We start from the raw sequence: 13,101 nt of genomic DNA on the forward strand, positions 1-13,101 counted from the left end.
AGTGGGGGGATACAGACAAGGTTCCTATATATTTAACCAGCCCTTTTAGGTCAATTTTGATTACTGTAGCATTGTAGTAAATTTTGATACAGGGTATGAAATGGTACAAGGCCTGTCAGCCCTGTGAAAGAGGCAGAGACAGAGGTTTAAGCTTTGGAAGCTGGACTTCTGAATTTGTTTATTTTCTTTTTTATTCTTAATATGTGTGAAGCCTTAAGCAAGAAAAGAAAAAGAAAAAAAGAAAAAGATACTCACATTGGAAAGAAGTAAAATAACCTCTATTTGCAGATGACACGTTCTTATAAATAGAAAACTCTAAAGAATCTTCAAAATACCTACTAAATCTAATAAATGAGTTTAGCAAAATTACAGGATACAAGATTAATATGCAAAATATGGTTGTATTTCTATACATTAGCAATTAAAAATTCAAAATGGAAATAAAAATCCATTTACAGAATCAAAAATAAAATACTTTGGAATAAATGTAATCAAAGAAGGGGAAGACTTGTATATTCTAAGAACTACAAATATTGCTGAAATGAAAGATACCTAAATAAATGAAAAGATATCCCAAGTTAATGTACTGAAAGACAATTTTGTTAGTATGGCAAAATTCCCCAAATTTATCTGCATATTTATTGTGATCCTTATCTAAACTTCAACTGCCTTTTCTTTTGTAGAAGTGGACAAGCTGATCCTAAAGTTTATATGGAATTATAAGGGACCCTAAACAACCAAGAACAAAGTTAGAGGACAAATACTCTCTGATGTCAAAAATTATTACAGTGCTACAGCAATCAAAGGTATGGTACTGACATGTAGACATAAAGATCAATGGTATAGAATTGAGAGTCCAGAAATTAATCCATATATCTGTGGTCCATTGATTTTTTTTAATATTTTCTTTATTTATTTGATAGAGATAGAGACCTCAAGTAGGCAGAGAGGCAGGCAGAGAGAGGAGGAAACAGGCTCCCTGCAGAGGAGAGAGCCCAATGCGGGTCTCAAATCCCAGGACCCTGAGATCATGACCTGAGCCTAAGGCAGAGGCTTTAACCCACTGAGCCACCCAGGCGCCCCAGGTCCATTGATTTTTGAAGAGCATCAAGACCATTTAATGGGGAAATAGTGTTTTCAAGAAATGATGTTTGGACAAATGGATGGCCACATGTAAATGAGTCAGATTTAAATGTAAGAGATAATGCTATAAAACTCTTAAGATGTATGGGTGTATATCTCTGACCTGGGCTTTGGTAGCAGATTCTTAGATATGCCACCAAAAACAAAAGCAATAAAAGAAAAAGCACATTAGACTTAACTCAAAATTTAAAAACATGTGCATCAAAAGACAGCAACAAGAAAGTGAAAAGTCAACCCATAGAATGGGGGAAAATCCTGCAAATGATTATAACTGATATGACACTTGTATCTAAAATATGTACACATCTTACAACACAATACTGAAAAGACAACCCAAGAGAAAAATGGGCAAAGGATGTGTTAGAAACTTTTCCAAAGACAAAAAATGGATGATAAGCACATAAGATGTTCAACATCATTATGGAAATGCAAATCAAAATCACCATGATTTCAATCACCTCCAAATAACCCCACTAAGATGGTTGCAATAAAATATAGACAATAAGAAGTTTTGACTAGGACATGGAAAAATTAGAACCCTCATACATTGCTGGTGAGAGTATGTGAAACTGAAGCCACTTTGGAAAACAGTCTGAAAGTCCCTCAAAAAGTTAAACATGCCATTACTATATAATCGAGTGGTTCTACTCCTAGATATATACCTAGGAGAAATGAAAACACACATGAGCACAAAAAGTTCTACATATATATTCATAGCAGCATTATTTATAATTGATAAAAATATGGAAACATCTCAAATGTTCAAGAAGCAATGTAGTATATCAGTGGAATATAGTATTATCCAGCCATAAAGAGAAATGAATTAATGATACATGCTGCAACATGGATGAACCTGGAAACATGCTAAGTGAAAGAAACCAGACACAAAGGCCATATATTGCATGATTTCATTTATATGAAATATCTAGAATAGGCAAATCTATAGCGGCAAATTAAATTAGTGGTTAACAGGGACAGGTGAGGAGGGGAGTGGGAATGGAGAGATGCTAATTGGTACTTTGGTTTTCATTTGGGTAAAAATGTTTTGGAATTAAACAGTGGTAGTTGCACAATATTTTGAAAGCACTAAAAAAACCACTGAATTGGAAAGGGTTAAAATGGTAATTTTTATGTTAATTTTATCTCAGTGCAAAAAAATAAAAATGCTTTTGTGAACATCACAATAGAAAAATCAAGCACTATATTATTTCGCTAACTATATTTTTAGAGATATTAAAAAAGCTACAATTATTTTTGAAGAGAATTTTTAAGGTCAATCTAGTAAAATTTTGTGGATACACATATTACCAGAACTGCCCTTCTGAAAAAAACAAAATTGTAACTCTTTTAAAAATGGAATTGCAATTTTATTTGTTCACAAGCTGATAATAAAGTTATATCTGAGAAAGAATTGTAACTCTTTGCATTACAGAAAATAGTTAAGCTTTTTTTTTTTTTTTTTAAATAAAAGCAACCTAGACAACCACAAGAAGTTTGGAAGAAAGTTTTCTGGATCTCCCCACTTTGTGAAATTATCACAGATAGGAGTAAAATTAAAATTCAAAGATTTAACACATAAGTCACACAAAAGGAAATTCACTGACAAAGTTGAAAGCATAGTTTCTTATATATTCCATTATTATGATCACAAAATGTATAAAGGTTTCACATTAGCTACTTTGTGACTAATAATCAGTATGAAGATGTTTTGAAATTAAGCTGATGTTAAAGAAATGCTGTGTTTATAAAATATTTGATAAAAAATATTCATTTCTATAAACATTACAACATGGAGGCACATATTACCAAATTATGAAACTGTAGGGCAACTTTAAACAATACTCTGAGTTTCTTCTTTTTTTTCATCTTTTTTGACTCCTTCTTTTTCAGCTACTTCTTTTCCGACTTCAGCCTTCCTTTTACTTTCCTCTCCTTTCCCTCCATCTTTCCCATCTCCCTTCCCATTTTCTTCTGTTCCATCTTCCTCTTTTCCACGTTTGCCCTCTTTTCCATCTTCTCCGTTCTCATTTCCACCTTCCTCCTTATTTCCAACTTCCTCATTTCCACTTTTCTCCTCTTTTCTATCTTCATTCTCTTTTCTGTCTTCTTCTTGTTTTTCTTCTCCTGTGTCTTTTTCATTTTCAAATTCTTTGACATCTTCTCCTTTCCCTTTTTGATCTTCACCCTCTTTTTCATCTCCTTTCTCTTTTACTTGTTCTTCTTCTTCCTCCTTGCTATCTTCTCCTTTCCCTTTTCCATCTTCACTCCTTTTTTCATCTCCTTTTTCTTTTTTCTCTTCTTCTTCCTTTCCATCTTCTTTTTCTTTTCCATCTTCATCTTCTTTTCTATCTCTTTTTCCATCTTTGCTCTCTTTCCCATCTTCTCTTTTCTCTTCTTTTTTGTTTTGGTCTTCTCCATCTCCTTCTTGATCTTTTTCATCTTCAGCTACTTCCACTACTTCCTTCTTTTCTATTCCCTCTTCTTCAACATCTTTGTTTTTTTCTCCTTTCATTTCCTCAAGTTCTTTTTCAGGAGCTGGTGCCTATATGTATAGGGAAATTTTAAAAATATTATATTTGAAAATTTAGAACTATTTTCCTTAAGTATTTAGACAGAATCATAACCATTTTATGAAAATAATTATACTTAATTTAGAAGAAGGTAATTTTCCTGTGAAAAATACATCTCAAACATCACAAGATAAGGAAAACATTCTAAGAAATAGGATTAACTAAAATATCTTCACACATGGGGTGCCTGGGTGCCTCAGTCGATTAAGCATCTGCCTTTGGCTCATGTCATGATCCCGTGTCCTGTGATCGAGCCCCACGTCAGGCTCCTTGCTCAGCAGGAAGCCTGCTTCTCCCTCTCCCTCCGCCTGCCACTCCACCTACTTGTGCTCTCTCTATCTCTCTGTCAAATAAATAAATAAAATATTAAAAAAAATATCTTCATACAAACATGTATAATTAGATATTTCAAACAATAAATTCAGGAAAATATATTCACATGCAGAATTTTCATTACAAATATGGGAAACAGTAAATACAGAAAAATGACATATATTCTATAACACCAATTCTCAATGAGTAAACAAAATGCATTCCTTGAGGAAATAATATTTTGTTTCTATAATAGTGAGATTTAAGTTTTCTCTGAAAAAAGTTACTTAAAAAGTCTTTTATTGGGTAGACTGTGGGGGAAGAACTAAGATGGTAGTATACTAGGAGGACCTTAGGTTTGCCTTGTCCCCGCACAGCTAGATAACTATCAATCATTTTGAATACCCAAAAAATCAATGTGAGGATTGATAAAACAAACTGCACAAATAGAAGCAAAGAAGAGGCCAAATGGAAAAGCCAGGATATGCGGACACATGGTTTGGGGGAGAAATGGATAGTAGGTGCTATGGAAGGAAGGGAGCTCTAGTCATAGAGAAAGGTGAGAGAGAGTGGTGTGCACAGGGAAACACAGAAGGAGAATGCTTTTCCAAAGCCATTGGCTGGAAAAATGAGGGGGGCTGATTTCTGTGAGCTTTTAAACCAATGGGGCTCAAAGACTGGAGTTTTAGAGGTACCCAGGGACAAAGGAGCAGGATGGCACCATTTCCCTCCTTTGTTCCTCAACATAAACTGATCATAGAAATCAGAAAAACTCCAACATTGACTGTTTAAACTGCTTACCCCAAGACCTGCCCCCCCATGCTCTGCTGGTACTGCTTTTCTCAGGCAAGTGTGCCTAAGGACCAGCACACCAGGCCCCTTCCCCAGAAGACTAGCACAAAACCCTGCATGCACCGCATCTACTAAACAAAGAATTCCTCAAAACTTCAGCTCTAGTGGAATTAGTATCAAATCTCTTTTAACAAGCAGACCAGAACATACATAGTTAAAATTCACCACACTCTGGCCAAGGTCCAAACAATGCCTACTGTAGGCAAGGAGAACCTCTGCAGACTACTGACCTGGGGATGGGGCAGCCAAAACACAGCAGCAGAGTGCACACAGCACACACAAGAGACACTTCTGGAAGGGCCAGGCCCTGGATACTATATGACCTCTTCTTCATAAAGCCATTACTGTCAGGAGCAGGAAACACAACAGGCTTTCCTAACACAGAGAAGAAGACAGAGACCTAGACAAAATGCCAAGAAAGGAATGCACTCTAAAAGAAAGAACAAGAAAATGTTAAAGCCAAGGCTTTAACAGAAACAAATGTAAGTAATACACCTGATTTGGAATTTAAAGCGACAATCATAAGGATACTAGCTGGGCTTGAAAAAAGCATGGAAGACATCAGGGAGACCATTACCAGAGATATAAAAGAGCTAAAAAAACAATCAGACTGAAATGAAAAATGCAACAACTGAGATTTAAAACTAACTTGATGTAATGACCACAAGTATAGGAGAAGCAGAAGAACAAATAAATGATACAGAAAATAGAATTATAGAAAATAATGAAGCTGAACAGAAGAGATAAAGAAAAAAGATTGGAACATGGGAGTAGACGTAGGGAACACAGCGACTCCATCAAACAAAATAACATTCATGTCATATGAATCCCAGAAGAACAAGGGAGACAGAAGGGGGCAGGAGGTTTATCTGAGGAAATTATAGCTGAAAACTTTCCTAATCTGGGGAAGAAACAGACATCCAAATCCAGGACACACAGAGAACTCCCATGAAGATTTAAAAAAAAAAAAAAAAGAGGCCAACACCAAGACATATTGTAGTTAAACTTACAAAATATGGTGATAAAAGAAAAATTCTAAAAGCAGCAAGACAGAGGAAGAGTTAAGATAGCACAGGAGTAGGAGTGACCCTAAGTTTGTCTCATCACTTGAATAAGGCTAGATAGTTATCAAATCATTCTGAACACCTGAGAGATCAATCAGAGGTCTGAGAACAAATACTGCAAGTCTACAAGTAATAAAGTGACCACCTTTTAGAAGGTAGGAGGTGCAGAGACTTGAGTCTGATGTGATATAGTTGTGGATATGGGAGAGGTGAGGGGAGCCTGCTTAAGGAGGCTACTGGATAGTATTATAAGCAGCAGAGTGCAAAATCAGAATGTTTGGAAGTCTGCTATAGTGGAGGACGTGCCTGGCTTAAATGTGCCCAGGTAGAAGAGCAGGGCAGAATTTCGGGTGTTACACTGTGGTTTGAAGATCCCCTGGATCTCAAGAAGAATGGGTCATCCTAAGCACTGCACTGTTCCCAGGCATAGCAACAGGGAAGCTGGCTGAGAACAGTGAGTCTAGGTGCCAGGTATCTGCTCTGTATTGCCATAAACTCTGAACCACTGTGCAGCCATGGGACCACTTTCTTGGGACAAGTCTGACAAAAGGCAGAAGTGTGGCAATACCCTCCCTGGGGAACAGCAGGCGTCTACACTATGGGAGTCCCTAAAGTTAGAATTTTGAAACTCATTCGCATGCCTGAGATTAAAAACAAAACAAAACAAACAAACAAACTCAGATATAGGCAGGGTGAACACAAGGTTCTGACAGAAACCAGGGAGAGAAGATGATTGATTGTTCTTTATGAGCAATCAACTCAAGAGCTGGGGTTGTGAATTTTCAGCTCCATGGCTAGAGAATACGGCACCGCCATATTCATCCCTCAGTGATGAAAGACTTCAAGGAGCAAAACAGTGCCACCAAAACAGTCCAGAGCTACTTACACCAAGTCCTGTCTCCCTGTGCACTGGAGGTGCATATCTACCTAGGGCAAGTCCACATGAGAATCAGTGCAAGAGGCCCCTCCCCCAGAAGACCAGCACAAACAATTTGCTCATGTCAAGTTTACTGATCATAGAGTACTGCAAAGCTTCAGCTCTAGGGGAAAATAGTATCTAACCTCCTTTGTACTTTTTTTTTTTTCATTTATTTTCTTATTTTTTCAAAAAATGCTGGTGCTTTGATCTTGGACTTCCCAGCCTCCAGAGCTATAAGAAATAAATTTCTGTTGTTTTAAGTCACTTGGTCTGTAGTATTTGTTATAGCAACTAGAATGGAATAAGACACTATAGAACCCTTACTCATTTAATGTTTCTCAAGTTTTAAAATACAAGGCAAATAAGATTTTCTCAGTAGCACCCATTGTTAAAACTTTCAAATGGATAAATCTATTAATATTATAAAATACCTCCATAATTTTGGTTTCTCCATTTTCAGCATTTTCAGCATTACATTCTCCTTTAATAACTTCTTCTTGCTTCTTTTCAGCTATTGCTTTGGCACCTGCATCTGTGTTTTTTTCCATCATATCATTTTTTGTCTTCATTTTCTGTCCAGCAACACAGAATAATAAAAATAAATATACAACTTAACTGATATGTTAATTAAATGACCCAAGTTATTTTATCAGCTGCTGTAATGATTTACAAAAAAGCTTTATAATATCCATATAAACTTAATATCGACAAAAATATGACTTGACACTTTTAGTTTCATCCTAAACCTAAAACAGCATTAAAGATGAATAATGTTCTGGGACACCTGGGTGGCTCAGTGGATTAAGTGTGGGATTCTTGGTTTTGGCTCAGGTCATGATCTCAGGGTCCTGGGATTGAGCCTTGTGTAGGGCTCCACACTCAGCACAGAGTTTGCTTGCCCCTTTCCCTTACCCTTTGGCTCCCTGTCCCCACCCCATCCTCTCCTGTCCCTGTTTTTGTTCTCTCTCTCATATAAATAAGTAAAATCATTTTTAAAAAAATGAATAATATTCTTTTTGTATAAATCAATTAAACTTTCTTTTAGATGAGAAGCAACAGGTTAGAATATCGACCAGTAGTCACTCAGAGCTAACTGCAACAGATTAAGACTTTGATAAATTAACTCTTTTTGACAAGAGGGGGAGTTTATCTGTCATGTCTCATAATTAGCAACAGGGTTTTGTTGATAGCAAAGCTTCCAGTGGTAATAATTAAGAGAAATACTATGTTAACAAGAGCATCACTTTAGATATATTTTGAAAGAGGTAACCTGGAGAAGAGGTGACTCAGTATATGTATCTACAAGTTTGAAATGACTTGAATCATGACCAAGAAAGCTCTTTGCCTATGTGTGTAAAAAGCACTAGATTAAGGGCCAGAAAAATTGTGCTTGAAATCTGGATCTGTGAATTATTTGATGTGATCTTGAGCACAAGTATAAATCTCGTTGCGCATGCCTTTTATATGTAAAGAAGGGTAATAACACCCAACTCATAGGGGTGTTATAAGGAGCAAATGACAAAACATATGTGAAATTGCTTTAGAAATATAAAATATATTGGGGCGCCTGGGTGGCTCAGTGGGTTGGGCCTCTGCCTTTGGCTCAGGTCATGATCCCAGGGTCCTGGGATCGAGCCCTGTATAGGGCTCTCTGCTCGGCAGGGAGCCTGCTTCCTCCTCTCTCTCTGCCTGCCTCTCTGCCTACTTGTGATCTCTGTCTGTCAAGTAAATAAATAAAATCTTAAAAAAAATAGAAATATAAAATATAATATAGGTATATTATTACTATTTTAACACATGAGAAACTGAGAGCCAAGTAGGTTAATACATTTTAAAATCCATAATTATACGGTATTTGTTTTATTGTAGCATTATCTTCTATTTTTGAAGGACATAAAGTGTTTAATATCTTTTTTTAAACTATTTCATTTATTTATTTGAGATAGAGAGAGATCATGGGTTGGGGGAAGGGGCAGAGGGAGAGGGAGAAGCAGACTACCCCACTGAGCAGGGAGCCAGATGTGGAGCTCAATTCCAGGACCCTGAGACACTTAACCCACTGAGCCACGCAGGTGCCTGAACTTTCTTAATAACCTATAAATTGGGTACCTAATTTTATAGAATAGTGACCTTCAAATGTGAAATAGAGAAAAAAATTAAAAACTTTTCTTTTCTGTTGTCCACTTATTGTTGTTAAAACTTCATTTGCCCTAGTTTTAGCAGTTTTGTAATAAAAGAATTCAAATCCTTTTATAAATATGACTATAATTTACAGTTTCTCCAATCACAAAATGATGGGATTCGATGATTTTAATGTTCCCCCTAGCTTTAAGGTTTATGATTTTAAGAATTTAACCAATCTTTAAAGTATTAACTATACCTCAGTAAAGCAATTTTAAAAATTAATTGTATTATATTTACACATTATTACACATAAGTAAATAAATACAAATATAGAGGGAAAACTGAATTTAATATTGAGGCTATTTTTATTTCTAGTGTTGTTAGCCACAACATCAGAGTATATAATTCTATATGAAATCAATTGTGTTCATTTAAAAATAATGTATGTGAAAACACTTTGCAAACTGTAAAGTACTATATAAATGTTAGTTACTACTATTATTACTTTGGTTACTACAGTTTTCACCTTTTGTTTTCCAGAAACATTGGTGTTGCGACTATATGATGTCAAAGGCATGTACATTTTACAGGTCTACCCAACTAAAATTTTGTTTTGCTTCTTCTTAATGAAAATGCCCAAACACGGTGGACAATCACAGAACATGAACAAATATCCCTTACTCAAAAAGCTTACATATACCATAAGGTATAATGTAATATATTACTAACTAAACAGAAAATAAAGAAAGTAAAATGATTAACTGCATGCCTTTCCAAAAAAATTATTTCTGAAGTAAAGCAATTTTCTCTCAACATTCCATGTTAAATATTTACCTTTGGAGTTGATGTTCTTTTGGGCTTCAACTCTGGTGTAATGGGCACAGGCATCTGCATCAAAAAACACAAGTCATGAAGGGGAAGGAGGAAATCATAACTGAAGAAAGATCACTAGTCATGAAATCCAACCTCTTAATTTAAATAAATGGGTATAGTTCAGACTGAGCACTGGGGGGGGGGGGGACAACAACATTTCCTTGGTGTGAAAGATTTTACTAAGACATCTAAGATAAATCTGTATAAAATAACCAGTATTGTCCAGAATTCCCTGAATTTTAAAATTACATTTTACAATACATGGGAAGATTTCTTTTAAAGACCACTTACAGCAGACAGTCTGGCTGATCTTCTCTTTGGCTATAAGTAAAATAATAATAATAATTAGTTAATAGAATTATGGATACACAAAATGAATTATTCATATTGTGAAAATATTTAGTGTAACACTACATGAACATTGTTTTTAAAGAGGAATTTGTGAACTTGAGTAGAAAATATAGTAGAAATATAAATTTTTATTTTCCCTCCCCTGGACCCTTTATATAGATAAGGAATAAAAAATCCCAAATTAAACTTCAATTACTAAGCTAAATGAATGCAATGGCTAATAACAAGGAAATAGAAATATAGCCCCTTTTTGCAAACTGACAAAACATTTTTTTTTCGCTTAAAAAGAACAGCTCTCTCCAGATCTTAAGCATAAGGTCCTAAATTTCAAGAAGTTTGGAATTTTCAATAGCTGCTATACTTCTTAAAGAGTTCACTGGCATACCATATTGGTACTCATATAGTAAAAATATACAAACCAGCATCAATTTTTTAGCTGTTTATGTGTCTCAAATTCACAAAGCAAGTGGATTTTTTCCAACAGATTCTAAAACTAAACAACAACAACAACAACAACAACAAACTCACCTCCTGCCTCATGCCACCTTGACCTGCAGCCTTATACAGATGAGAAAACCACACAGGAATAAGATCATTGATATAAACACACAGATCAGAAAATATTGCATGGATTACAGTTGTAACATAACCACTTATGACGTTTTTCCTGGATTCTGTCTCAAGTAGCCATGTGTTATTTCCTAGTAGCATGCTACATACTGCTGTCCACTAACGTGCAAATGTGCACCAAGATGCAAATGTATTCTCAAGACCTAAGTTTACACAAGTGATAGTCAATTCCATCCTTTTGTATAAATTGCATCTCCTAAAAGCAAACCTTTTAAATTTTAAAATCCACCTGCTATAGCCAGTGTTAAAGCCCCCCCCAAAAAGTGGGGGGGCGCAGAATGAAGACGGAGCTTCATGCAATTTCCCTGTTTTGTCTTATGTTTTATATGCACTTGTACCTATTGGACCCTCCCTACTGACTGGACTATTCTTTCCAAGTTTTCCATACAAGAACTACAACTCCAACAATGCTTCAATGTCTTTTTCTTCTCTGTCTCCTTTCTCTCTCTCTCTCTGCTTTCTTTCTTTTTCTTTTTCTTTTCCTTCCTCTTTTTCTTTTCTCTTTTCTTTTCTTTCTCTCTTTTTGTTTTCTGCCTCTCTTTCTTTCTTTTTCTTTTTTAGAACCTTTGCAATGTCAATGCGTTATTCTGAGGAGCCGGCCAGGGATTTTAAAACTTCCCACCACTACCTGCTGCAAGGTTGCTCTCAGCTCGGTAAAATAGCAAGACCCATTGCACAAGCCTAGAAAAACTCAGCGGCGGGAATCTCAGAAAGGGGGATGGCTATTAAAAACCATTGTTTTCTGTATCTGAGCAGCCCTTCAGCCTGGGAACTATCAAGCTATTACATGATTCATATAGCCCCAGAGCACAGGGGAATTTCGATCTTACTTCTATGTTCTAGAAACAGGGAAGGTAGATGGATAAATAGGAATAATATCAAAACAGTCACAATGCTTTACATCAGCACAGTGTTTTACAATTTTACCTATCAAGCAATGAAAGAGCATTCGATTTCACTCCTAAGAGATCCCTCCCAAAAAAACAATGAACAAACACGCGAACAAACACCAGGCGTGAATTTATCTCCTCTCCAAGAGAAGAGTCACAAAATTTGAAGTGCGGGTTTGCAGACTACCTGCAGCCCTGGAATAGCTCAGATCAATTCTGCATTTCTAAAAGGGAACAAATCCATGCTACCTCAACATCAGCATTAGTTTACCTTACTCAGTTCTCTTGCCATCTCTCCACCTTTACCCAGAGTTTGGAGAAGCCCAGGTGTTTTAGCCCTGAAGTTGCTAAACTGCAGAGGTGAATCTCTCCCTTCTCTAGGACAGTTTGAAGTCTGCGCCGCCTAATGGCACAAGATTACCATTGCATAGCCATCTGGCCTGACAAGAAGTGGAGGAGGGAAGAGGGAAAAAAAAAGGAAAAAGAAAACGGGAAGAACAAAGGCAAATACGGGAGAAAGCCGTGGCTTAAGTTACCCCAAATGGGACGGTTCCCGGAGAAAAGCAGGAGGCTGAGGAGGAAACTGGTGCCTGGAAGTGTGGCTGAAAGAAGCGTTCTCCAATAGGGTAAGCGGAGGAAGGGGGGTGGGGTAGGAAGCGACAGCACAGCGCTATGGCTGTTTATAATTCAGCATGGAGACACCTCTTAAACGATTTATTTCCCTTAAACAAAACAAGCCGAAAGTGAACTACTAGTTGCATGCAAGACCATCCTAAATCTTACACCGATCTTTTTTGCCCTTCCTTCCCTTTCCATTCAGTATATCACAAAATCTAACTAGAAGTCCAAATGCTTTTTAAAAAATATCTGCGGATTAGGAAATATGTATTTCAGTCGCTAATCCCCTTTCTAGCTTCCCATTTCACTTACCTTTCTTTTGGGCATTGTTGCAGCTCTCTATAGGAGATCTTAACAATCAGCAGAAAAAAAAAGCCGAAAGCAGTCTCTGTCCAAGCGCTCAGACAGCAACTGAGTTTTCAATGAACTAATTGCGGCACGACCTGTACTCAGCTCAAAAAAAAAAAAAAAAAAAAAAAATCTCTCGTTATTGGCAACATTAAATATACCAAGACGCAACCAAACTACACGAATGGTTAGCAGGAGTGGGAGCCAGATTTGAGTGACAGGCTGTCAGGCCAATAAGGGAAGCTGATCTGCCCAGGGGGCGTGCCCCACGGACTTGCCAAAAGCCCTCTTAACTGGGGCTTTTCAGACCGCTTTTGTGGTGGAGGAACACGCGGGCTTGATAAATGTAAAATATTCAAGCTTAAGACCGGCGGGAAAGCCAGAGTTGTCTTGATTTTTTTTTTTTT

The 13,101-nt window shown here is 36.6% G+C and overlaps 1 protein-coding gene across 2 annotated transcripts; it reads right to left on the reverse strand.

Moving 5' to 3' along the window:
- Positions 1-1,861: 1,861 nt before the first annotated feature.
- HMGN5 (high mobility group nucleosome binding domain 5) lies at positions 1,862-12,893 on the reverse strand. 2 transcript variants are annotated; one of them, XM_080795763.1, is made up of 6 exons: positions 12,659-12,784; positions 10,737-10,766; positions 10,149-10,178; positions 9,819-9,872; positions 7,292-7,432; positions 1,862-3,685 (listed from the first exon to the last, which is right to left on the reverse strand). In XM_080795763.1, exons 1-6 carry the CDS (start codon positions 12,671-12,673, stop codon positions 2,975-2,977), a joined length of 981 nt encoding a protein of 326 aa, XP_080651889.1. In that variant the 5' UTR covers positions 12,674-12,784; the 3' UTR covers positions 1,862-2,974. The 2 variants fall into 2 exon arrangements, with proteins under 2 accessions (XP_080651889.1, XP_080651890.1); XM_080795764.1 differs by lacking the exon at positions 10,737-10,766 and having other exon boundaries at positions 12,659-12,893.
- Positions 12,894-13,101: the final 208 nt, after the last annotated feature.

The sequence above is a fragment of the Martes martes genome (assembly GCF_963455335.1).
Source record: "Martes martes genome assembly, chromosome: X".
NCBI lineage: Eukaryota > Metazoa > Chordata > Mammalia > Carnivora > Mustelidae > Martes > Martes martes.

Coding starts and splice junctions, on each gene's coding strand:
- HMGN5 (XM_080795763.1), bottom strand. Junction 10,179..10,736: donor AAGGTGGCATGAGGCAGGAG/GTGAGTTTGTTG, acceptor TTTTACTTATAG/CCAAAGAGAAGATCAGCCAG. Junction 9,873..10,148: donor GATCAGCCAGACTGTCTGCT/GTAAGTGGTCTT, acceptor TTTTTGATGCAG/ATGCCTGTGCCCATTACACC.